The sequence below is a fragment of the Erythrolamprus reginae genome, chromosome 6, assembly GCF_031021105.1.
Source record: "Erythrolamprus reginae isolate rEryReg1 chromosome 6, rEryReg1.hap1, whole genome shotgun sequence".
NCBI classification, from domain to species: Eukaryota; Metazoa; Chordata; class Lepidosauria; order Squamata; family Dipsadidae; genus Erythrolamprus; species Erythrolamprus reginae.
Window position 1 is genome coordinate 63975103 of NC_091955.1, and position 25902 is coordinate 64001004.

Sequence of the window (25902 nt, forward strand, 5' to 3'; positions counted from 1 at the left end):
ACCTACCTGAACGGTCTTCTCGATGCCCTGGAAGGAGAGTCCAAACCCTCCCTAGGAACCATGGGAGTTCTAGTTCTTGTTGTTATTTTTGTTGTTAAATAAAATGTTTGATTATTCTTACCTTTCGTTTTTTAAAACTGGATGCTTGGGGCAGCAAGAGGGCGGTACCTAATTATTATGTATTTATGTTAATTTAAAACTCAGTCCTACCAATAAGACTTGAGCTAAACCCATGCTGGACTCTCCATCCAGGGCATCGAGAAGACCGTTCAGGTAGGTACAACGGTTCTTTTAAACTCTCAGGATTTTCCTATCCACAGCAGCCTTCTCATGTAAAGTAGAAAATAAGTCCACTGTTTCCATTGATGTTATATAATTCTTCAATATTTCTTTAAAATATTTGATAATTGTGAAAATTTTCATAATCCATCCTGGGCAGAATGGCAATCTGTACTCACTCTTTTTGACTCAATGCAATTTTGAAGCAAACGTTTATTCCCTCGTTTCCATTTTATCTCCATAGGCCTAACCACGCTTTGGATTCCTGCTCTTTAGCTCGACACTTGCTATTACAGACCCTCCACCAGCTGTAACACAAAGGCCAGTGGTACTCTCTCTCACTCAAAGACTATCAGGAGAACATACTGAGATGGAGAGCATGGCGTCAGGACCTTCAGGGGAAAATGTGCCTACTTGGTCAGTGAGGCCTAGGATGTCTGACTGCGTTTCTACTATTACAAACTTTGAGGAACTTTGCCATGTACTTTTTATGTTGCTGTTTGCTGTTTTAAACTGTCTGTTTCCAAAACGAACTCTGCCTTTCCAGGAATCTTTTCCCTCTGTCTTTGAGGTTTTTGTTTTTCTCTGTGCGTTTTGTCTCAGATTACATTTTTTTAATCTGGGACTTTTGTTTCTCATTCATTGTTCTCAAGGTTAAGTACTTACTTGCTCTCCAGAAATAATTCTTGGATTGTTCTTCGGAGGTAACCTCAAAGGTCTGAAGCTTCCTTGCAAGTGCATTATGCTATGGGCCTAGTGGGACGGTTGTTTTCCTCCATCACAAGACCTAAAACAATATTACTGTTTTTACTCTTTCTTGCTCTTTTAATTTCAAGCTATTCTGTGGCAAAACTAAGAATATTTATGTGGAATCCTTCATCGCTACCCATTCACATTTCCACTAATAAGATGATGACTGCTGGCCTGCAAATGACTGTTATTAATAACTGCCTTACAAATATAAATCTTTCTAATTAAAATAGTAGTTCAGAATAAATGTAATCAAGTTTGACTGACCTTGGGATTTATTTCCCATTCTTTTTCTTCCTGGTCCTTTTCAAATGGGAAAAAAGGGTGAAGATGAAGAAAAGAGATTTTATCCAAAGGTCTGCTTTTCTGCTGTGCTAGTTAATACAGTTAGTCCACGACTTACGGTACATCAGTTCCTTTAATGACCGTTAGAAGTTACAAGGGCACAGAAAAAAAGCCACGTACCAACATTTTTCAGAGTTGTGGCCATTGGATGCTCGACAACTGACTCACATTTACAATAGTTGCAGTGCCCCAGGGTCATGTGATCACCGTTTGCAAACTTCTGACAAGCAGTCAATGGGGATACCAGGTTCACTTCACAACCTTGTTACTTATTTAAAAACTGCAGTGATTCACTTAACAAATGTGACAAGTGGTAAAATGTGAAGCTCACAACAAATTTAGCAACATAAATTTGAGTCCTAAATTGTGGTAGTAAGTCAAGGATTTCTTGTACCTGTAACTCTAATAAGTTCTTATTATCCTCCATTTAATTTTCCTTTTTATATTTCAAAATCATAGTATTTTTCCACTAGTGTTCTTCTCTTTTGTGAGCTGTTTCAAAGCCTAACCAGAGAAGACCATGTTGCAAATGGTCCTTGATTAATGGGTGTTTCTTTACTTATTAAAATTGAAAGACAAATCTCTAAGCAAATTTCCATGAAAGCAATAAAATTGGTCAACTACCAGTCATTTCTTGAAAACTTGCACATTGTCCTATTCTGACCAGTCCAGGGGTTTTCAACCTTGGCAGCTTTAAGGCTTGTGGACTTCACTTGAGTTAAAATCCACAAGTCTTAAAGCTGCCAGATTGGAGACCCCTGGACTAGACTATCCGAATAAGTGTCTTTGGAAGTAAGGTATTGTACTTGCATAAATAGTTTTCTCTGATGTATATACTTCAAATGCTAACTTTTCCAAAAGCTGTATTTTTTTCCCATTCCATTTGTAATTTCTCCTGTTAGAAGAAATGGTTGTTTTCCAGTTGGTGTTTAAATTTTGTTTTCTACCTAGATGGCAGTAGCTAATCAACTATAGTCAACCTTGAAAAGCTAATTGAGATTTTGAGTACTTAAATGAGAGTCTACCAGGATAATTCCAGAGGTTTAGACTAGACCAGTGGTTCTCAACCTCGGGGTTGGGACCCCTTTGGGGGTCGAATGACCGTTTCAGAAGGGTCACCTAAGACCATGGGAAAAGACAAATTTCCCATGGTGTTAGGAACTAAAGCTTCTATTCTGGCGCCTTGGAACATATTTTTACAATCTGACCAATCAGGCATTTACAGTGGGGGTGTCCCTCTGACCTTCCTGCCAATCAGCTTAAAGCTCCGTTGGAAGAATTGGCGCTAGACTTATGGTTGGGGGTCACCACAACAGGAAGAACTGTATTAAGGGGCCGTGGCATTAGAAAGGTTGAGAACCACTGGCGCTAGACTAATAGATTGAAAAGAAAAAAAGCAGTGGCATTTCCCCCCCTATTGTTACCTACCTACAATAAGCTTAGCTTTTGATGGAAATGTTAAATTACTCACTGATTGTTACAGTGAGTGACTTCTATCCTACTCCATCTTAAAGCAGTTCATGAATAGAAGTAACACAGGTGTTGCTAACCTCCAATGGCCTCCAAGGTCTTTTCCATCTCATGTTATTTTACTAAAGTCAATAAGGAAACCAGATTCACTTAACCTATTACTGTACTAGCTTAACAATTGCAGTGATTGACCTAACAACTATAAAAGGATGTAAAATGGAATTAAAATCTCTTATGTCTCACTTAGCAACATAAATTTTGGGCTCAATTGTGGACGCAAGTCAAGGACTATCTATATAATTCGGTATATCTTGGCTGCATTTCAAGCAGCCAGGCCCATTACTTTTAGATCTCCACCTACATTCCAGTTGTACTTCGTACTGGATCTGGTTCAACAACAGTTCCATGTTTTCATCTACTGCTTTCAAGGGCGCCACATAAATCAACAGGTACTGAACCTTGTGTATTGCCATTGTTGTGTAAGGAGACAGTTTTGAAGGTTAACAATGATGAATCAGTAAAGACATGCCGTTCTAAGTAGGTCGTGCTCATAATGCAAAGCTGTGGGGAAAAACCTGCCAGTACAGGAAACAAAGTTGTCAACCTGTGCAAAGAAATTTGTTAAATCATCTCGGCAATTTCAAAAGGCAGCAAACACCACATTTCCAGTTTTGAACCCAGGACTTCTGCATTAGGTGGTGACAAATTCAGGTCCCAGACCAGGTGATTTAATTCTGACTGTGTTGTGAGATGAGGCTCACCCGTTCAAAATCCAAATCCTGTGACTGTCCCTGCCTGGCTGGTACATGACAGCATCTTCATGTCTCTTGGGTTCAGTAGTGGAAAATTGTCATGTGGCACTGGTCTCATGGCAGATCAAGACATTTTCAGTGTTCCCTTGCCACTTTGCGGTTCACCTTTTGCGGATTCTGCATCGCGGGTTTTGAAGAAGACCATGCTGGTCCTGACAGGAGAAAAAAGGCATGACGTGTATGCAACTGCGGTTGGGCTCGCGGTGTCTGCCGGAGCCGGCGGTTGGGTTCCACTGCGGGTGAGTGGCTGGATGGGGGAGAAGGTAGACCTTGTTGGCCAGGATTTAGGGCTGCCCAGGAGGCTGTGACAGAGCCGAGGGGGAAGCGGAAGGCTCACCGTCCTCAGTGGCTTTTCTGCTCTGGACAGGACGAGGAAAAGCAACGTGGGCATCTTCTTTCTTATTTTTATTTATTTATTTATTTATTTATTTATTTTGTCCAATACACAATGAGAGTTTTAGTGGGTGTGTATATATATATATATATATATATATATATATATATATATATATATATATATATATATATATACACACAAACACATAGTAAAATACATGATGAAGGTTATATAGGAGATACTCATAGTAAAATATATCTATGAAAGAATAGAAAAGAAGATATAGTAATAGAAGAAAGGTACAGGAGATATAGGAGAGCAATAGGACAGGGGACGGAAGGCACTCTAGTGCACTTGTACTCGCCCCTTACTGACCTCTTAGGAATCTGGATAGGTCAACCATAGATAATCTAAGGGTAAAGTGTTGGGGGTTTGGGGATGACACTATGGAGTTCGGTAATGAGTTCCATGCTTCGACAACTCGGTTACTGAAGTCATACTTTTTACAGTCAAGTTTGGAGCGGTTAATATTAAATTTAAATCTGTTGCATGTTGAGTGCTTTCAAGGAGGTGGCTGCAGCGGACAAGGGTATTGCGTGGTTAGCCGCCTTCTCTCTTGCCTCTCTTGGGGAAACGCAAAAGGTGTTTAGGCGGTCTCGTAAGCCCATGGTCTCCCCCTCATCGCTTCAGATGTGCCGTACTCCCAACTCCCATGGGCCCCTACCTTGGGGCTTGGAACAGTAGGAGCCAAATCCCAGCCCGCTGGGACTTTTGGAGGAACTGGGCAACCCCCTGCCCAGAATGTCGCTTTATTTTCGTTTATTGCAGGTGGTCCTGGAACGTAACACCCGCGATAAACAAGGGAACACTAATTGATTTTTAGCAGAGAAATCAGCGACATTAGTTAGGAGCAAGTCTATGATATTGTCATTTTGTTCTTACCATATCATCAGGACAGCAAAGAGTCATGGGCCTCTGAGTCCTAAGCCAAGGTCTTAAGATGAACAGCAAATCTGGCACAACAAACGAGAGAAGCCCAGATCTCCTCTTAATTACCGATCTTGCAAGCCCACTTCATATGCTTTCTTACGTCCAGTCATGATGCGTGTTTGAGGATTAGCCATGTACTTGCCACATAGGTAGCAGAACATACCGTGGCTCTTCCAACATTGGCAAGACATTTCTGCTGCCTCCAACCATCCTACAGAAAGTCTATAACTGGGTTATTTGTTATTAAAATTACATGTACTGTACATTGGCAATGCTATACCCTATTACACCAAAGTACATGGAAACTGATATAAATGAACTAAGCAGCACCTCCTCATATGAGCTGCTTTTATAATCTTCCCAGGCAGCATCCATCCAACCTGAGCATACGTCGGCAGAGGTGGGTTTGCTAAGGTGGGACTGTGACGTGTGGTCATCCCCGTGGCTCTGAGTGCTAGCGGAATCCAGCGCAATGATGCTACTGCACCTGTGCGCGATTTTCTACCTGCCCAGGTGCAGTAGCATTATTGCGCTGGCCTTTGCTAGCACTCAGAGCCACAGGGGCAAGTACACATCACCATTCCACCTTACCAGCCCGCCTCTGCATAGGCGTGTCCAAATTATCAGTTCCATAAATTTATACAACATGCCCTGGTGCACGCCTCTACATATATGAACTATAAGTTACTTATAATGCAAGTAGCTTATGAACTATAAGCTACTTATAAGTAAACTTAAAATGTAATAAACTGCAATACCATATTTTTATAAAAAGATATGCAACGGGTAAAAATTACAGGATATTTTAATGATTAACAGCCTGAAATCTTTTAAGATGCACCTAAAAAATGTTCAGAAAGCAAACTCTTGTTGCTTCTGCCTGGTGTTAATTGTTATTTGATTTCGATCAAATTATTATTTATTATTTTTATTATTTTAATCCTGGTGTATGGTAGAATTGTATCTGCTTATAGTTTGCCTTCAATTGGATAATTAAATACAATAAATATACCAGTAATCCTTGACTTACAACAGTTTATTTAGGAACCGTTTAAAGTTGCAATAACACCGAAAAAAGTGACATATGACCTTTTTGTACTTACTACTTCATGGGGATGCCACATACGTAGTCCTCAACTTACGGCAATTGAGGCTGAAATTTTTGTTATTAAGCAAGACAGTAATTTTTGCCCCATTTTATGCCCTTTCTTGCCACAAGTTGTTAAGTGAATCATTACATCCTTGTCAGACGGTCACAAAAGGGGATCACATTTTGCCACCTTTTTGACAAGGAAAGTCAATGGGCAAGCCAGATTCACTTAACGGCGTTACTAATTTAACAACTGCAGTGATTCACTTAACAACCTGTGGCAAGAAAGGGCACAAAATGGGACAAAAATTACTTAAACTGTCTTGCTTAGTCACGTAAATTTTAGGCGCAATTGTCATACGTTGAGGGTTACTTGTATTGAATATATAACAAAGTTTTGAACAACTGATGAATCCTGTCTTCTATAGTAAAACAAAAATAGGAAAAATAAATTAGTTAAGGAAACAGGAATGGCCAAATGAAAAATAAATTTTATGAAGCAGAAGCATTTGCCCCCAAAATACTCTTCAGCCGCTTATAAAACTATTTACCTATTGCAAAGCAACCACATGAGAAACACAAGGATAACAATACTTTAAATCCAAATATAGTAATTTCCTAAAGTAACGCTGTTTTCCAACAGCCTATTATAGCTCTACCAGAATACACCTTCAAAATATTAGCCATAAACAAAACTATAAAACTCTCCAATATTGAATTAGCCCACTGAAACTTTCTTATAAAGGGCAGAAAATAACAGTTCTTAAGAAGATGGTGAACATCAATTTAATATCAAGCTAAAATGCCAAATGTAAAATCATGACGAAGATTTGAAAATTCGCAGTTGCCCTGCAAACTACATCAACCAAAACACTTAAAATTAAGAATAAACCTCTGAACACCAAAGGAGTTTGGCGCAATGTATGAGGGGTATGTAAATTAATCCACCTTTTCTTATTTTCCGGCACATTCGTCATCGGTCACGTGATACTTCTGTTGCGCTCGGAAGCGAGGATCTTCACGCATGCTCAGAGCTCTGGAAGGAGTTTAGAGGCGGGGTGGGGGATGGGAGGCGGGCTGCTAGAGAGGAGCTTCGACTGCCAATTTCTTTTCCTGGAAAACTACTGTATTTAGAAAATGTAGGCACGGCAGTAGCAGGCCGCGTTTGTTCGGTTTAATTTAGACTAATTTTAACGCACAGAGAAAATAAATACATAAAATTATATTGGAGGATTTACTCCCCTCCCCCCAAATAAATGGTGCTGTTCAAATGAAAATTAATCCAACATTTCAGAAACAATTTATGCACATAAAAATGAATTGTCTTGCTGAATGTTTATTAAGGTACATAATACATTAATTATACTGTGAATTTCCTGGATTGATTTACATTCATTTATTACATTTACAATGTGTGTAACAATTACTGCTAACTGGAATTGTGTAATTTTCCGGCCAGTATTCAGAAGTCAATTTTACAAAGGGCCTCTTGTAAAATTGACTTCTGATCATTTCTGTAAAACAGACTCCTGAATACTTCTGATTTACAAACTTTTAAGCACCACTGCAAATTTGATAGTGGTTGTTTTCACCTTTATGCTCAAGGCCACACATTTGGCAATGCTGCTATATTACAATAACCTAGCAATTCTCTCCCTTATGATTCAGATGAACCTCTGGCTGGAGAGTTGACTGAATCCATTCCCCTCTATCTCTCCAGTCCCTTCCTTCTCCCTGTCTCTGTTTCTGGTTCACTGTCTGAATCGTCCTGCAGCCAGACTGGTCTTCTGTGAATAGACGACCCCCACTCCCCTGCGTCAAAATCAGCCACCACGGGAGCTGGCCTGAAACCAACCACAACACTTAGAAAGATTATTTAATGGTGGAACAGGAGGAACACATGGTTTTGAGGTCCTGGGCAAAAAAAGCACATGGGTGAGAGAGGGAGATAGCTTCATACCTTCTCTTTGGCCCCGCCTTGGAGCTTCCTGGTTCCTGTGTAAGAAATGTATTCTAATTGGTTGTCAGACTCCCACGGGGCCATGCAGGGGTGACTATAGTGTCTTCAGTCCTAAGCTTAGTTGAATCTTGCTGGGTGATGATGTAGTGAAAAGGGTTTTGAACAATTCCTATTATGGCTGAGGGCTAATCCTACCTTTGTTGGATCTTGGGTGAGGGCATTTGCTATCTCTTGTTCTGCTCTGCCCTATCCGAACAAAGGGAGAATCCATGCACTGAGATTTCAAATAACACACTTTTATATAACAAACATAACAAACATACAAGCAAACTCATGCATTTCAGTTCATCAAGGAACTTTCCATGTTAAATTGGATAAGAGATAAACGTCCTGCCAGCCGCCGAGAGTCAAAGCTAATTATCACATTCCTCAGTAAGATAAGGGTCCCTTATCTTACTCACAATTCTCCAGGTTTTGCTCACAGCTGCATCTCTGCCCGATGAAAATTGAAGCATAATAGCAGGTTGCCAGCATGTCATTTCCGGAACCCCAAATCTAGGACTGCAACCATTTCAGACATTGAAACACCACGCCCCTTTACCCAGAGATCTTCCTTTATATCCTGTCTGGGTGTGGTCAACTGTTTCCTAGAGATATATAACCAGCGATGGACCACCATTCCTGGCGCTACCGGAACAGTAGCTTTCTCTCTCCAACAACTTGCTCCAATGCTCATTGCCTTCACTTCCCAGCTTAGAATGGATTCCTTTTGGCTAAGACCTCCATGCAGCCACTGAATTCTCCATGGCATGCTCTCTCTCATCTTACCTTTCTTTACCTGATACAAAAGTCATGGTAAGATGGAAAATCTCAAGTTTAAGAAGGCACCAGACTAGGAACAATTACTAGTCAATCTAGTCAATCAATCTATTTTGCAACTGATTTGTGTAAGATGGTTTGTCTGCTTCCAAAATCTATTAAGATTTAAACAATTTTTAATTCTAATATCCAGCAACTACCGGACAACGAAGATTAATTACAAATCATTTAAAAATGATCCATCTCGTAGTAGTCTTGATGTGTGACAGCATGTAATTTCCATATTTTCCATTAAAAATAAAACTTTGAGGGACTATTATAACGGTCCAAAATCCATTAAACAGGCAGTATTAAAACTAATGTTTGTTTCCTTAAATCTGCAGATTACTAAAAAGTTGGCTCTTCAAGATAACAAAATTACAGTGATTCCTTTAGGAAACTTTTTGTCCATTCTGTACCTCACCCATTTGAACCTTAAAGATGCAAGATAACAAGCATTGAGGAAGGGGCTTTCAGGGGGTTAGGACAGTTAGTTTACTTCAATCTGGCTTCTAACAATATGCACATCATCTATCAAGAATCTTTAGATGGCCTCTCTTCCCTCTGTCAACTTATTTTAGAAAATAATCAGATTGAAGAAATAAAGCCAGGAGCTTTTGGGCAACTTGAATTCCTTAGTTTATTAAATCTGGCCAAAAACTCATTGGTTTACTTGCCAGATATGGTTTTCCAGGGACTTCAGGTGATCAAGTGGATCAATTTGTCCCATAACTCACTTAATGTGTTTGCCAATGAAGCTTTTGGTGGATTACCGACACTCAAAAATCTAAATCTATGCCATAATGAATTGCAGTTCTTTCCCACTGAGGCATTGTCTAAACTCTCTGGCATAAACCGTCTGGGTTTAGGATACAACCCCATCACCTACTTTGATGAAGAGGCCATTGAAATTACTAATCTCAAACAGCTTTGCTTGGATAACATGGCCCTTCAGGAGGTCTCCGAAAGAGAAGCCCCTTGCTCCATACTCTTGACTTGCACAACAACCAGCTTTTGGTATTGGCACCCTTGGTAGAAATGGTCCACCTTAAAAAAATAAACTTAACAGGCAACCCTATGCTTTGTACCTGCCACATGCGTACCCTCAAAGAGTGGGCTGACAAGGCAAAAATATACATTGATATAGTATGTCCTGGACCTCCGGTCTTCAGAGCAGAGCACTTGGAATCCTTGAGTCCAACAGATATGAAGTGTAAACACCAGATGTTAGAAGAGGAGCTGCTTCTAACAATAATCAGCAGAAAGCCAGAGGAGGGTACTGTAAAATGTCCAAAAGAATGTACCTGCTTATTAGATTACCAGCATGGGAAGTGTGATAACAAAAATCTCTTGCATATACCCAAAGGATTTCCTGGCAACACTCAACTTCTCGACTGTTGCAACACAATGAGTTCCATTCCATACCAACTGGTTCCTTCATGGGCTTGAAGAACCTGGCCTCACTTCACCTGCAGAACTGTAAAATTAAAGAACTACAGCCTGGTGCTTTCCGGGACCTAAGAACACTCATCTATCTTTATCTGTCTAATAATGACATATCTTCCATTGATGCTGATATTATCAGAGACACCACCCAACTTGCTTATCGTTTTCTAGATCACAACAAATTCACTCAAATGTCCAAGGATGCCTTCAGGTACTTGCCCAACCTCTTTGCTTTCCACTTGCAACACAATTCAATCAGTCAGCTGTCCGATAATGCTCTGGCTGGAATGAAACAACTACGCTGTCTTTACTTAACAGGAAATCATATTACATATTTGTCTCCTAAAGCTCTGAAGCAGGACAAGATGCTAGAGAAACTACATCTAGATGAGAATTCTTTGCAAGAAATTCCCACCAAGGCCCTTTGAGGATTGCCTATTCTCAATTGTTCTGTCTGGGTCCCCCCAAGACGCCAACACCAACTAAAAAGAGTAGCCAGACACACTGGTAAAAAGCAAAGGCAGTTTATATATTTGAAAGCAAACACAGGTAATAAAAACTGTTCTTACGGACAGGAACGTTATGAAGCTTCACAGAGGTTTCACGACGGCCAGGCAATAAAACAGGATTCTTGCTGGCAAAAACAACACTGGAGGTAATAAAACCCACGCCTCCCCCAAGTCTTCAGCCTTCGAAGCCACAAGCCAGGATCAGAGACGCCAAGAATCGAAGCAAGGTCACAGGACTCCCAATTGATAACTCTCCACAATACAGTAAGGGCGGGCCTGCCTTTTCAACCCTGCTGAGGAGAACCGCACCCAAACCCAGCTGTTACCAATTCAGGGATAGAAATACCTTGCTAATTGGCCCCTTCTTTGGGCTGCCCGTCTCTGCCTCATATCTATGATAGCCTGGGCGTCTGCATCTAATGAATCCAGGCTACTCGCTGGGGAGAGCCCTCCCCGGGGGTCTCAGGCTGCTCTCCCTCCTCCTCTTCCTCTTCTGCCTGGTCCTCCCCCTCCTGTTCATCGTCCTCCCCATCTGAGCATGGATCCGGCAGAGTTCCAGCCGTTCCCTGAGGAGCCTCAGGCTGAATCACAACATCAATGAACTGAAATTGTCTAAGAATCCTATAAAATACATTGGGAACAGTGCTTTCCTTCCAATTGCAAAATCTCTGCAGCACTTGTATCTGGATAACATGGGCCTTGAACAAGTAAGTAAGAAATTCGGCAGCTGCAAACCATGGTGACAATGCTACCATCATCACAAAATATGCTTGTGCAGCCGTAGTTTGTTTTTGTTTAGTGTTATATATTATTTCAAAAATCCAGATGATGAAAATGTGGTATTGATAGTTAGTTATTAGACCCTGTTATGCCAGTTTCCTTAAAGTACAACCTCACTAATATGGAAATATAAAAATATATTGAATTAGAATTAGAATTTACAGTCAAGGAATACAGGAAGTAAAGTCATCAGCCTACAGTGATTGGCAATATTCTTTGGCATTTCAGTTTAAAGCAGTGTTTCGCAACCTTGGGCACTTGAAAATATCCGGACTTCAACTTCCAGAATTCCCCAGCCAGCATTCGCTGGCTGGGGAATTCTGGGAGTTGAAATCCAAATATCTTCAAGTGGCCAAGGTTGGGAAACACTGCTTTAAAGTATTTCCCTTATCTGGATCTGCTTCACTGGAGCCTGAAAGCTGCTCTGATATATATATATTATTTATTAATTGGACTTATATGGCGCCCCTCTCCGTGGACTCGGGGCTATAGGGTAGTGATGATGAAACTATGGCACGCGTGCCACAGGTGGCACACGGAGCCATATCTGAGAGCACGTGAGGCTGGCCCTATGTCAGCTCCAGCATGTATGTCTGCACTGACCAGCTGATTTTTAGCCACCTTTTTGGCTGTTTTGGTCTCCCCACAGCGAAAATGGCCCAATGAGCCAACAGGAAGTTCACTTGTTTGCTCATCCTCAATTTCATTTTTGCTGTCCGCCGGGAAGGTTGTGGGAAAGGGAGTAAGGAAGTCTTGGCAATTTTAAGATTTGTGGACTTCAACTCCCATTCCTGGGCTAGCATGACTGGAGGAGGAATTCTGGGAGTTGAAGTCCACAAGTCTTAAAGCTGTCAAGTTCGAAATTTGTAAAAAGTGTACAGTGGTACCTCAAGATACGAACCCCTCGTCTTACGAACAACTCGTGATACGAACCCGGGGTTCAGAAAATTTTTGCCTCTTCTTACGAACTTTTTTCGAGTTACGAACCGGCGTTCGGGAGGCTGCTGGGAAGCCCCCCGGCTGTTTTAAAAGGTGACAGCCGGGCGGCGGGGCTTCCCAGCAGCCTCCCGGACGCTAGTTTGTAACTCGAAAAAAGTTCGTAAGAAGAGGCAAAATTTTTCTGAACCCTGGGTTCGGTTCGGGAGGCTGCTGGGAAGCCCCCCAGCCCGGCTGCGACCTTTTAAAACAGCCGGGCGGCTTCCCAGCAGCTTCCCGAAGCCGAACGCCAAACCCGAACTTCCGCGTTCGGTGTTCGGAGACTGCTGGGAAGCCCCGCCGCCCGGCTGTCACCTTTTAAAACAGCCTGGGGGCTTCTCGGCGGCCTCCCGAACGCCAAACCCGGAAGTTCGGGTTTGGCTTCGGCGTTCGGGAGGTCGCTGAGAAGCCCCCAGGCTGTTTTAAAAGGTGACAGCCGGGCGGCAGCGTTTTTTTTTGCGGGTTTTTTTTTTTGGTTGCACGGATTAATTGACTTTACATTGTTTCCTATAGGAAACAATGTTTCGTCTTACGAACCTTTCGTCTTACGAACCTCCCCCTGGAACCAATTAGGTTCGTAAGACAAGGTATGACTGTACATGGTTGTAAAAAGTGTACATAGTTATAAAAAGTATACATGGTTGTAAAAAGTATTCTGCTACACTGGTGTTTTATTAAATAATATACTGTATTACTACACCATTTGATTCAGAATACTTTTTCCCTTGTTTTCCTCTAAAATCTAGGTGCGTTTTATACTTCGGTGCAACTTATACTGCAAAAAATACAGTATATTTCATCCATCTAATATATAAAAACATTATGAATTTTAGTGATATGAATAGTTTTAAAATATGTACTTTAATTTTGTATTGCAAATCCCCCCAAATAAGACCCTGTCTTATATTTTTTTGAACCCTGAAATAAATGCCTGGTCTTATTGCCATCCACTCAAAAGCCCGATTGGGCTTATTATCAGGGAACGTCTTATTTTGGGGAAAATGGGGTAGTTTCATTTTGTGAAAGTAGAATGGCTGGAATAAATATAATAACTGGATGCTGTGGTACATGATCCTTACTAAGATAACAGAAGACCTGGGATTGTTTATTTGGATTTCATCTCATAGCCATGAACAATGAAAAATTGGTTTGGGCTAGCAATGCCAAAGAGAAAGCTCAAGACTCAAATTTAACTCACTCTGCTATCTTTCTGCAAAGTGTAGATGGTGGGAGAGGAAATGGAATAGGAAATCGAATTTCAGATATTCATCAATCACTTCTTTTTAGCAATTGACTTCTGATTTACTTTTTTCAGTGAAGGAATTATAGATCTTAAATGCTAAAATATTAGCCTAGGCCCTAGGCTAAACTTTGATTGCCAAATAGTGATTATACAAGCTCATATGATTGATGGATGATCCTTTTGTTGTAAAGCTGATCAACTATATTTCACATTTTTCCTAGAAAATATTAATTCTGTACTGAGAACATACTTGGAAATATCATAAACAGGCAGCATTTTCCCCTGATTCCCTGTTTTTACCAACAAACGATTCGTTAACATCTCAAATGTGAAACCATACAAAAAAAGATCCACAATCCCTTCTCCCCACAAAACTCCAAACCAACAAAACAATCCCATCCTTAGATAGGTACAGTAAACCTAGGTAAAATCATGTTTCTTCTTTTTCTCTATTTTTCAGGTGGCTTGATAACTTGAATCTGAGAACAGGGGCCACTTGTGGCTCTCCACCAAATCTATATAGCCAAAAAGTCAAGTTTGTAGCTATCTTCAAAAGTTGCCCAGGATGGAATATCCAGAAGGCCAAACAAGCCAGCTTAACTGTATCCAAAATCAGGGATGGAACACGCTCCAAATAAGAGAGGCAGGTGGGGAGCTTAGGAATTAAGGAAAAGAAAAGTAAAGCATGAATGAGAAGTTTCTTGATGGAAACATACTTTTAGTTTCTCATAATGACAAGAAATTTGAGAAGGAAGACCTTGGTATATGCTTTTATCATCTTTTGATTACATTATTTATCTAATTACAATGATCAGCCCAGCAATGTGAAAAACAGAAAGTACATTTAAAATTCTGCATAGTATAGTTGTAGTCTCTAAACTATTATAATTTGGAAAACATGTACATTTATTTTGTATTATATATTCAGTTAGTAATTGTAGGGCAGTTCAAACTGACCAGTCCATTTGAAAAGCAAGATTTAAACATGTTTTCCACATGTTTGTTGTAAAAACCTCCTGAAGTAGACCCAGAGACAGGGTTTGGAGCAATCGGTACTTTTATTCAGCTCAGAGAATAAGTGACAGCTCAGCAAGGTAAAGTGACAATTCAGCGAGTACCGACTGACTCTGGCTGGAGAAACCGCTCCTTTTATATATTTGCGGTTCCCGCCAAAGCCAGAGCCGGCCGCGTCTGAGCCAATCAGGAGCGACTTCCTGCTTGGGCTCAGACAGCGCTGAAAGAGGAACAAACTATTTACAGAGTTACAAGGTAGCCATTACAGGATACAACACCCCTCCCCTCATAGTTGGACACATCCATCAAGAAAGCCATGTGACAAAGTCGTCCAATCGGTGGGGCCTCTGAGGAGCTCGCGCTGACCTGCGCAGTTCAATTTCTCCTTCGCCACCGACTGTGGAGGATGGCTCGCCGCTGTTCTCCCGGTGTTGCGGACTTGGCCTGGCGGGCCCAACGAAGGCTTCGGAGGACGAGGATGGTTCGGCGTCGCTGGATGGCTCCCCCTGGCCCGATAAGTCTCTTTGCGTGTCTCTTATTTCGGGCAATGTACTAAAGTCTGTTGAAGGGGGAGAGTCCATGTCAGCGGTTTGTGGCAATTGATTTTCTGTTCGCTTCCGAATGTGGTCTATGTGTCGTTTCCACAAACGACCATCCTCTAGTTTAACAACATAGGTCTTAGGTGCATTTTGCTTAACAATAATTCCCTTCATCCAGTTTACATTTCCATCAAAACTTTTTACATATACATTTTGTCCCAAATACATTTCTCTTTCAGGTTTTGTACACATTTGGTTATTATTAACACAGAACCTTGGGTTTAACCTGTCTAGTGGTGACCTCAACTTCCTTCCCATCAATAACTCTGCAGGGCTTACATGTGTGTGCGAGTTAGGGGTAATGTGTTGGGTGAGTAAGAATTGGTCCAAGTTCTGTTGCACATCCCCAGGGCCTGATCTGCGCAATGCCTCCTTTGCCACCCGTACGTAACGTTCTGCCAATCCGTTAGCCCAGGGCGAATAAGGCGAGATGAGGGCATGCCTGACCCCTAGGCCATCTAGGAACAATTCGAATTGCCTGGCTGTTAGCTGTGGCCCATTGTCAGACACTAAGAGATCTGGGCAACCATGGGATGCAAACAGTCTGCTCAATACCTTGATAGTGGCACTTGTGGTTATGTTGTTCATTGCTATTATTTCCAACCATTTGGAGAAAGCATCAACCACTATTAAAAAATACTGAGACCCCACTGGGCCAGCAAAATCAATGTGGATTCTAGACCAAGGACCAGCAGGCTGTTCCCACTCAGCCGGAGTTGTTTTGGGGGGACTGGGTCGTGACTCTTGGCACGGATCACACTTTGAAACCCAATTTTCAATATCAACATCCAGCCCTGGCCACCATAAATGCCCCCTTGCCAGGCTCTTCATCCTGACAATCCCAGGATGACCCACATGTAACATTTTGAGTACCTTTCCCCTTAGGCTTTTGGGAATGATCACTCTATCCCCCCACAGTAAACAACCTTTTACATACGATAATTCAAGTCTTTTGTTTTTAAAATCACACAATTCAGGTTTCACAACATCATTTTGCCATCCCTTTAGAACACAGTTCACCACTTGTTTAAGGATTTGATCTTGCTGCGTGTGTGCAGCTACCTCTTTTGCTGTGGTTAGTGGGTTTTCCTCGAGTTCTATCATTAACACATCTGTGGAAGGAACAGGGTCTTCCACTAAGTCTGCTATGGGGCATCTGCTTAGGCCGTCTGCATGATTGATTTCCTTCCCCCCCTTGTGGGTGAGCTCATACTGATACCCTGAGAGGAAAAGAGCCCATCTGATTAGTCTTGGAGACATGAAAGGTGGAGTGGGCTTGTTGGGGGCTAGCAGGCCTAGTAAGGGTTTGTGGTCAGTGACTAGCTCAAAGCTTCTTCCAAAAATGTAATTGTGAAACTTCTTTACCCCTGCCACTAATGCTAGAGCCTCCTTGTCTAACTGGCTATAATTCCTTTCTGTGCTGGTCATGGTTCTAGAAAAAAATGCTATTGGGGCCTCTGTCTTATTAGGTAGAACGTGAGCTAGGACTCCTCCTATGCCGTACGGCGAAGCGTCGCACGTGAGCCTAATGGGTAGTGAAGCACTATATTGGACTACTACACTTTTAGAGGTTAATAAATTTTTTATTTGAGAAAAAGCTTCACGTTCAGTTTTCCCCCATGTCCAGCGGGCTTCCTTCTGGAGTAAACGATGGAGAGGCTCTGCTACTGTTGCCTTCTGCTTTAAAAAAACGGAATAAAAATTAAGGAGGCCCAAAAATGCCTGCAACTCATTCTTATCTCGTGGCTCTGGGGCTTCTCTAATTGCTCTCAGCTTCTCTGTTGTGGGGTGGATACCTTCCTTATCTATTTTATATCCTAGGAATTCTATACTGTTGGTTCCCCAGACACATTTATCAGGCTTGATTCTTAAACCTTTGTCCTGTAACCTCTTAAGTACTTCCCTTATTCTTTTGTTTACTTGTTCCTGGTTTTCCCCTGCAATTAAGATGTCATCAAAGTATGGAATGGCCCCATTTACCCCTGACAATAGGCGTTCCATAATGCTCTGGAATATTCCTGGGGCTATGCTTACCCCAAACTGTAACCTCGTGCATTTGAAAGCCCCCCTGTGCGTTACAATTGTTTGAGCGTTTGCTGTTTGTTCATCGACCGGAAGTTGCTGGTAAGCCTGCGCCAGGTCGATCTTTGCTAACCTTTTCCCCTCCCCCAGGGAGTGTAGCAGTTGTTGCACAACCGGGATGGGGTAGGGGTGGTGTTGGAGTGCCTTGTTTAGGGTCGATTTGTAATCAGCGCAAACTCTTAACGAGCCATCTGGCTTCAGAGGGGTAACTATGGGAGTTTCCCATGGCCCCTGCTCCACAGGGACCAAAATACCTTGGCTAATGAGTTTGTCCAGCTGTATGTCTAGTTTGGGGAGGAGCGGCAGGGGGACCCTGCGAGGTTTTAGTCTGATCGGTGGGACCTTGGGGTCAATAGAGAAAGATATAGGGGGCCCCTTATACAATCCCAGTGTGGGGCTGAACACTTCAGGGAACTCTTTCACAAAGTTAGGCATATCATAACAGTTTACATTACACACACCCGAAATCTCGATCCCCAGTGGTTCCATCCATGCTAAACCCAGAAGAGAGTGCTTGGCCCCTGTTACAATAAGCATGGGAAGGGTACATTTAACATTCTTGAATGCGATAGGTACATTTGCTGTTCCCAAGACCGAGATTACTCCCCCCTGAAAGTCTCTAATCACCAAAGAGGTTTGATTTAGGTCAGCCTTAGATACATTAGGCATATACAGTTTAAATTTTTCCCAGGGCATGATGGTATATCTAGAGCCCGTATCCAGCTCCATTGAGCAAGGTTGGTTATTGAGTAACAGTGATATAACAATTTTAGCCCCCTTTTTGGTTGCCGTGTTATTCACGGAAAATTGAGAGTTACCTCTATAGTAGTCGCGGTTAGCGGTTGAGTAGTTCTTTTGACCCGCGTTGCGGAATGGTCTCCTTTCTCGCGCTTGGGGGGTCTGGTTTTGAGGTCGCTGGTATTGCGGTGTGGCAAATGTGTCCTCTGGCGCTGTTGCTCTGCATGCGATGGCGATGTGGCCTCTCCGGTTGCAACGGCGGCATGTAGCGTCTCGGAAGGGGCATCGATGGCGCTGGTGATTTCCCCGGCAGCCCGCGCAGGGGGCTGGGTGAGTAGCTCTCAGGTGTCTCGGCTGGTCTTGCACCAGGAGGCAGTTGTCTCCGCTGGAACTTTGTTGGCTGGGGTTGTCTGTTTCCACGGCGCTGGGAGACGCGGAGTCGATTTTTGCAATGATTTCTCGCCTTCCGTGCTCTTTCAATTCTCTCGCCGCCGCGTCGGCTGCTTCTGCGGTTTGCGCCAGTTTAATTACGGTTTGTAGAGTCGGCTCTTCTTCGATGAGGAGTTTATTTCTCACCGTGTTGCTTTTCATGCCGAAAACCAGGGCGTCGGTGAGGCGAGCTTCCGGGTCTTTAAACTTGCATTGAGCAAGTACCGTTCGCAGCCGCGTTGTAAACTGGCTGATCGACTCGGTTTCCCTCTGAACCATCATGTGGAATTGATGCCGAAAAACCATGGCTGGTTTGGTCGGCTTGAAGTGGCTCGCCAGTTTTTGTTGTAGGACGTCCCACGCTGTGGCTCTTGCTTGTTCTGGTTCGGTGAGAGTTTGGGCTAGTCTGCGGATTTCTGCGCCGCAGTAGTTAAGGAAAATAGCCCGTCTGCGATCGGCTTCGGCGTCCTGCATTCCCGCCGCCTCGAGGAAGATCTCGAAGGTGGCCATGTACTCGTCCCATGTCGATTTCTCGGGATCGAAGAGTTCCGGAGCCTGGCCGATCTGGATTTTGTCCATGTTGCACGCGAAGTTTCATCCCACCTTCGTCGCCAGTGAAGTAGACCCAGAGACAGGGTTTGGAGCAATCGGTACTTTTATTCAGCTCAGAGAATAAGTGACAGCTCAGCAAGGTAAAGTGACAATTCAGCGAGTACCGACTGACTCTGGCTGGAGAAACCGCTCCTTTTATATATTTGCGGTTCCCGCCAAAGCCAGAGCCGGCCGCGTCTGAGCCAATCAGGAGCGACTTCCTGCTTGGGCTCAGACAGCGCTGAAAGAGGAACAAACTATTTACAGAGTTACAAGGTAGCCATTACAGGATACAACACCTCCTACCTGATTTACTGATAAAATCATGAAGCTTGTGCTGTATTTATACTGTTTCTCAATTGTGCCTAAATAAACCATTTGCACAAGTTCAAAGGCAGGATATTGCTCTCCTAGTGCAGTGATGGTGAACCCATGGCCCTAGCTCAGCTCCAATGTGCATGTGCGTGCCAGACAACTGATTTTTGACTTGCACAGAGGATCTAGGAGGGCGTTTTTGGCTTCCAGAGAGCCTCCGTGGGGGGGATGGGGGAAGGTGATTTTATCCTTGCCCGGCTCCAGGGAGGCCTTTGGAGCCTGGGGAGGGTGAAACACGAGCCTACTAGACCCACCAGAAGCTGAGAAACAGGCCGTTTCTGGCTTCTAGAGGGGTGGGGGAAGCTGTTTTCACCCTCCCCAGGCATTGAATTATGGGTGTGGGCACTTGAGCACGCGCGATAGTGCGCGCCCACGCTGTTTTGGCGCCTGAGGGTAAAAAGGTTCACCATCACTGTCCTAGTGTGTTCCTATTAGATATGCTGAGACAACAACTCCTAAAATTCTTAAGAAGCACAAAAATGAATTATTTTAGGCGTAGAACAGCGGTGTCAAACTCAATTTAATTAAGGGCACATCAGGGTTGTATTTGATATCGGGATTCACTGCAGGGATTCTCTGACTTCCTCATTTGTTCAGTTGATCTTGGACTCTGTGTAAAGGAATTTGTTGTGGTATTTAGCTTCTCTCTCTTTCACCCCTCCCGTTTCCCTATTGCTGTGCTACTATGGCAGGCCAAAGCCTCTAACTCCACATGATGGTTTTCGGCCTGACACCCTCCCTCCCTCCTTCCTTTCCTTTCTCTCTTCCTTCTCCCTTATTCTTCCTTTCCCTTTCCTTATTTTTCCTTCATTGCTTTCTTCCTATCTTCCCTTCTTTTTGTCTTTCCTCTTTCCCTTTCTCCCTTCCTGCCCCTTCTTAAGTGCTCAAATGCAAAGGGGGAACATTTCTCCTTTTGTTTGTTCTGATAGCCTTCTGCCAGTGAAAATGGAGCTGGGGGGGAGGGGGACAACGCTCCCCCCCCATAGCTCCATTTTTGTTGGCAGAGACACTGCAGGCTGGTCCTTTGCTGTTTCCAGCCCAGCTCCATAGGCCAGATCTAAACAACCCATGGGCTGCATTCAGACCATGGGCCTTGAGTTTGACACGCCTTGTGTAGAAGAATTACCTTTTGGATAAATCTATGCTGCAACCTAATTTGGACAATTACCTATAGCTCTGGTAACAACACTACAAAAATCATATTGAAACAACGTATAGAATTGAAACCAGAGGTATTCCTGTTGGGTACATTACCAGAGAAATTCAGTAAAGAAAATACACATGTAATTATTCATGAAATTACAGCAGCTAGAATTGCATTTGTGCAAAAATGGAAAGCAACAAAAGCCCCTTCTGAAAGGGAGGTAATTAAAAAAATACTGGATTGTGTGGAAATGAATAGATTGACAATGAAAATTAAAGATAAGGAATATTCTGAATGCTATAAGTTATGGGGAAATTTCTATGATTGGTTAGAAAATGAAAATGCATAGAAGATAAGTAATATTGATTAAATTGGAGAAAAATAAAAACAAAATTGAAGGTGGTAGATCCAGGTGACAAAATTAGGCAGTTGAGGAGGCAGCATTAAGTTAGTAGTTAATATACCTAGGAAAATATAAGAATTAAGCATAGATATGGATACTGAGGGAAAAATAAGTTTAAGAGAAGCACCGATAACTAAAGGATTAGGGACATGACTTACTTTTCTGTTTAACTATAGGATGTATTGTGAATAGATACACTTAGGGAAAGGCTAACAGGGAAGAAAAGAAATAGAGAAGGGAGGGAAGAAGAGGAAAGGAGGCAAGTGGGGAAGTCGGAGAGAAGGAGAAAGAAGGTAGAAGGAAGAGAGGAAAATAAAGGGAGGGAGTGATATGATATAAAGGGGAAACAGGTGGGGAATTAATGTATAAAAGGTGCAAATTAAGGTTCTGGTTCATGTACTATTAAATAGAAATTTATAACTATGTGTATTTTCTTAAGAATTAAGGTATATGTATGGATATATTGTGGAGAAAACCAGTAAAAACTTTATTTTTAAAAATCATATTGCAAAGCTGAAATAGTTCAGGAAAAGGCAAGCAACATTATAAAAGAGCTAGAGCATAGAATAGGAAAACCAAAATTATGGCCTCCTAGAGCTTCTCCTCCATTCAGGAAATAGAAAATACTGCCTCAACTTATGACTATGAATATCATTCACATGGATTTTAAGATTTTTAAATTCTTTGTAGTTCTATAAATAATTGTAGGATTTTAAAATTCTTTGTACCTCTATACATGATTCATACATGTTCCCAAATACCTTCAGAATTTACGCTGCTGTTGACATTTCAGCCTTTAGGATGTAAAATGATTGGCTTATTTTTCTTCCTCCACAATTAAACATAGGGACAGCTTGTTGGAATAATAATTCCTTGGCACTTGTATATATATCATGGCTGAGATATCACATTCAAACTAACATTCCATCACCTTTTGAATAATACCTACCTATCTAGCATCCTTATGAGATGTAAAGTAATTTCCTCTCATAAGTTGGGGTCCTTATAGATGTGAATGGTTAACTGTCTTCTGTATAAGGTCTAAATAAATTTCAGGTTCTTGCCCATGGCTAATCTGGTGATAAGAGATCTATGCTGTGTCCTGCTTTTTCAACTGTTGAAACAATCAATCAATTATTGAATCCTGATACTTCTTGGAGTTTTCCACTAAATAAGCCTGCCACTGAAGGGGATCAGTGGATACCCAGAGATAGACATTGTGAACTATGTAGCCCCTTTCAAATTAAATTTACATTGCTGGAAAAATACCATTTCATAGTAAGACACTGAGCTCCTCAGCTTTCTTGGCCATTTTACTGATCTTCCATTTATTTCATCAGAAAACTTTTCTTGAGTAGCAGCTCAATAACTTGCTTGGCAGCAGAGGTAGTCCACTGTTGACCGAAATAGTGGCGACTCCTGTAGTCAGGCAAATTACAAATGCCCTGTAACATATCCCTGCCTTTCCACAGAGTTTAATAATGCAGAAATTCACTCATAGTATTCCGAGCTGCACTGTAGACTTGCCTTTTTTTACATGATGGGATAGAATATGTGTTCTAATAATTGTTTCATAGACTGATTGTATCACATAAAAAGCTAGAGTACAGTCCCAAAAGTTCGGCAATTTATCTTCCTTGATTCGTGAAGGACTGCTCTGCAGAACCATTGAGATTTATGCTGCTTGAACCTCTAGTCCACATCCTCATCTTTTAAGCAGCTAATGAGCACTGGGCTCACTGTGGCTTCTGCTTTTATGCCCCCTTCTTTTAAGCAGGCAATTGCAACAGAGTTTGCTTGGGATACTGGTTTCTTAACCCCATCTTTTAAGCAGCCCAGTGTATCAAGGCTTGTTGCAGCTTCAACGTCCATGCTGCCACCCTCCTCATCTGCTCTACAGATTTCTGGGGACCCTACTTCCATGCCTTCATCCTTTAGGCAGCCAATTATCATAGAGTGTTCTGAAGCTTCTTGATCCATGTCCTCATTCTTCACTGGTACTGAACATTGTGGAGTTTCAAGCCTCACCTTTGGACCCTCAATCATTTCTTCTTTCACTTTCACAGCAACAAAGGCTAGGAAACACAGAAAAAAACCACTGTTCAATTACAGAATAAAAATCTACAAGGTCTTACACATGGACAAAATGCCTTTATTACTAGAAAGAATTGTCGCTATTCAAACATGGATAGGGAAAACTAAACATCAAAAAATATTTCTAGATTCACGTTATTGTTTCTTATCAATTTAATCAAAGAAACAAAATTACAAATCATGCCATCAGATAACTCCCCACAAGATTTCAATAATTTCTTCATAAAGTTTTAACAAGCTACTGCTTTTAAAGCGGAAGTGTCTATTTTCAAATTTTACATTGAAAATTATTTTTTGCAACTGCAGGTTTCAAAATTGTACGCATATAAGGAAAATCAAGATAAATCTTTAAGGTGAAGGCATTTTGGAGTTATTATTAACAGTCAAAACAAATCAGCATTGATTTTATGACCTCTTGTGGTGATGATGGTGGTGATGAAGTAAATGCCATAATCATTAATCTAACATTGCAATTGTTAAGCAAGCCCATTCTTTGCTATAGGGCATTTTTTGCAGGAAAATGGAAAGAAATATCAGTTTCTGGCAAAAATGTTGTAAATCATGGTTATGTGACTGCAGGGTGCTGCAAATGGTCATAAATGTGGGTTGGTTGATGAACATCCAAAATGCAGTCACATGATCCCTGAGCAGGGCGGATATCGTAACTTCGAATTTGGGTCACAAGTCCTATTATCAGAGTTTGTAGCAATTTTAAATAGTCACTAAGTGACCAATCATAAGTTGAAAACTATCTATTACTACTGTAGCTCTTACAAGTTACATTGCAAGCCTGTCCATGAAAACCTTCCCAAACTGCCTGCAGTTAGGCAAGTTGAAATATGCATTTTAGCAATTTTTTAAAGACTACGCTCTTCCTGTTTATGTTTACAAATGGGAGAAATGGAGCACTTTTTCCTTTTCCTTACTTTTAGGCAGTAGTTTTGAAGAAGTCTTGGATTTAGCTTGTGTTGCCTCAATTTTGGACACAGTTGGTGTTCCCTCCTTTGATTTTGAAGTAGGCAGTTTCTGGGTAATTTTTGTTTCTTCCTTTGTTTTTGGAGTGATCTCTTTTTTAGCTGCCTCCTTGATGCAGCGGGCTTTAGCAGTCATCTTTTTTCCTTAGCAAATTGAATAAAAAGAGTCATACATCCACCTCACAATTCTATCAAAGACCTCATAGCACCTCAGTTGTATCAGGGGCTGTACAACTGTATGTAGGGAGGGGCTCCTTATGTAGATTTTTTTTCCCCCTGTAAAATATCTGCATATAAAACATGACTGTTTTTCATGGCTAACTAATCTATAACTAACTAATCTTTCATGGCTAACCAATCTAATTTGGGGGGGAAATATAAAGCTGTTGTGGTTCCGTCTGAGGCCCCTCAGGGAACGGCTGATCTTCTGTCGGTTTCCAGCTCAGAGGGAGAGGCTGAGGAACAGGAGGTGCAGACAGACGAGGAGGAGGAATCCCAGGCTGAAGAAGAGGGAGGACAGCCAGAGTCCCACCAGGGGGAGCTCTCCCCAGCAAGCAGCCTGGATTCCTTAGAGGAAAATGCACAAGCCATAATTGATCTGCAACAAAGAAGAGCTACTCAGAGACGAAATCAATTGGCTAAGTACTTTCAGCATTAAAGAGGCAACAGCTGGGTTTGGGTGTGGTGCTCTTTGGAAAGGCTAAAAGGCAGACCCACCCTTCCTGGCTTGTGGAGTTTTATCTTTGAGAGTCGTGGGACCTGGCTGTGAACTTTGGCGTCTTGGAATCCTGGTTTGTGCCTTTGACTATTGAAACCATTGGGGGGGGGGGGGTGCCAGCAAGAAGCGTGCTGTATTGTCTGGACATCAGGACCCTGCTGTAACGTATTATAGCCTGTCTGTTGGGAAGAACAGGTTTTCCTCTGTGCTTATTTTTTCCAGCTATAAAATACTTTTGGCTTTTACCAGAGTGTCTGGCTGTTTTTTCCAGTTGGTGTTGAGGTCTGGGGGAACCCAGACAGAACAAAAGCAAACAATGTAAAGTGATCCCCAAAATACAGCTGAAATGATACAGATGAGATCTTGGTTAATTACCTCAATAAGGATTAATAATCTAAATTCAGCTATGAGACAAATGAAGCAGATGTACTAAGCTATTTTACACCCAAACTAATCACATTGATACAACACTTATTGAAGGTAATTTTAAAATTATAATTGCTAGAAACTGATACATATATTTAATATATCTGCCTGGGTAACTCAAGGGAAGCATAAATATCAAATGACTTGGAGAAGTCTAGGAACATATGGGTAGGAGTCCCCTCCAACTTGTTTGCTCATTAATTTCTATGCCTCAATCTCCCCTACAACAAGGTGACTCTGGGTGGCTTAGTTAAAAACACTTCTTCAGTGGGAGCAAGCTGAGGCTTTAAGCATGTAAAACTAGTTCTCATTATAATAGTAAAACAATAGTTATCATTTACACCTATAAGGCCCCAGACTTAATTTGTGGCATCTACAGCTGTAACAAATAAGGTTCTTTCTTCTAAATACAGTATCATTCCCAGCCTACATTTTGTATGCTGATGTGGAGGTTGTGAAGTTTTAGCAGAC

The 25902-nt window shown here is 41.9% G+C and overlaps 3 protein-coding genes across 5 annotated transcripts in view; 2 read left to right on the forward strand and 1 right to left on the reverse strand.

Moving 5' to 3' along the window:
- RANGAP1 (Ran GTPase activating protein 1) overlaps positions 1 to 1296 on the forward strand; it is a 38486-nt gene extending 37190 nt beyond the window's left edge. For all 3 annotated transcript variants that reach the window (XM_070756078.1, XM_070756076.1, XM_070756077.1), the window contains one exon: positions 524 to 1296. In XM_070756078.1, coding sequence (XP_070612179.1) covers positions 524 to 593 — 70 coding nt within the window. In that variant the 3' untranslated portion in view covers positions 594 to 1296. The remainder of the gene's footprint in view (positions 1 to 523) is intronic.
- A 2416-nt stretch (positions 1297 to 3712) lies between these two features.
- Positions 3713 to 14482, forward strand: CHADL (chondroadherin like). The gene is given in 8 exon segments (XM_070754962.1): positions 3713 to 3895; positions 9197 to 9326; positions 9329 to 9859; positions 9862 to 10286; positions 10289 to 10774; positions 11437 to 11553; positions 13348 to 13364; positions 14305 to 14482. Coding segments are annotated over 8 exon segments (2067 nt in total).
- A 7198-nt stretch (positions 14483 to 21680) lies between these two features.
- The window catches only part of L3MBTL2 (L3MBTL histone methyl-lysine binding protein 2), a 40694-nt gene continuing 36472 nt past the window's right edge, over positions 21681 to 25902 (reverse strand). Inside the window, exons 16-17 of the mRNA XM_070756060.1 lie at positions 24240 to 24431; positions 21681 to 23294 (exon numbers count right to left, since the gene is read on the reverse strand). Coding sequence (XP_070612161.1) covers positions 22912 to 23294; positions 24240 to 24431 — 575 coding nt within the window. The 3' untranslated portion in view covers positions 21681 to 22911. The remainder of the gene's footprint in view (positions 23295 to 24239; positions 24432 to 25902) is intronic.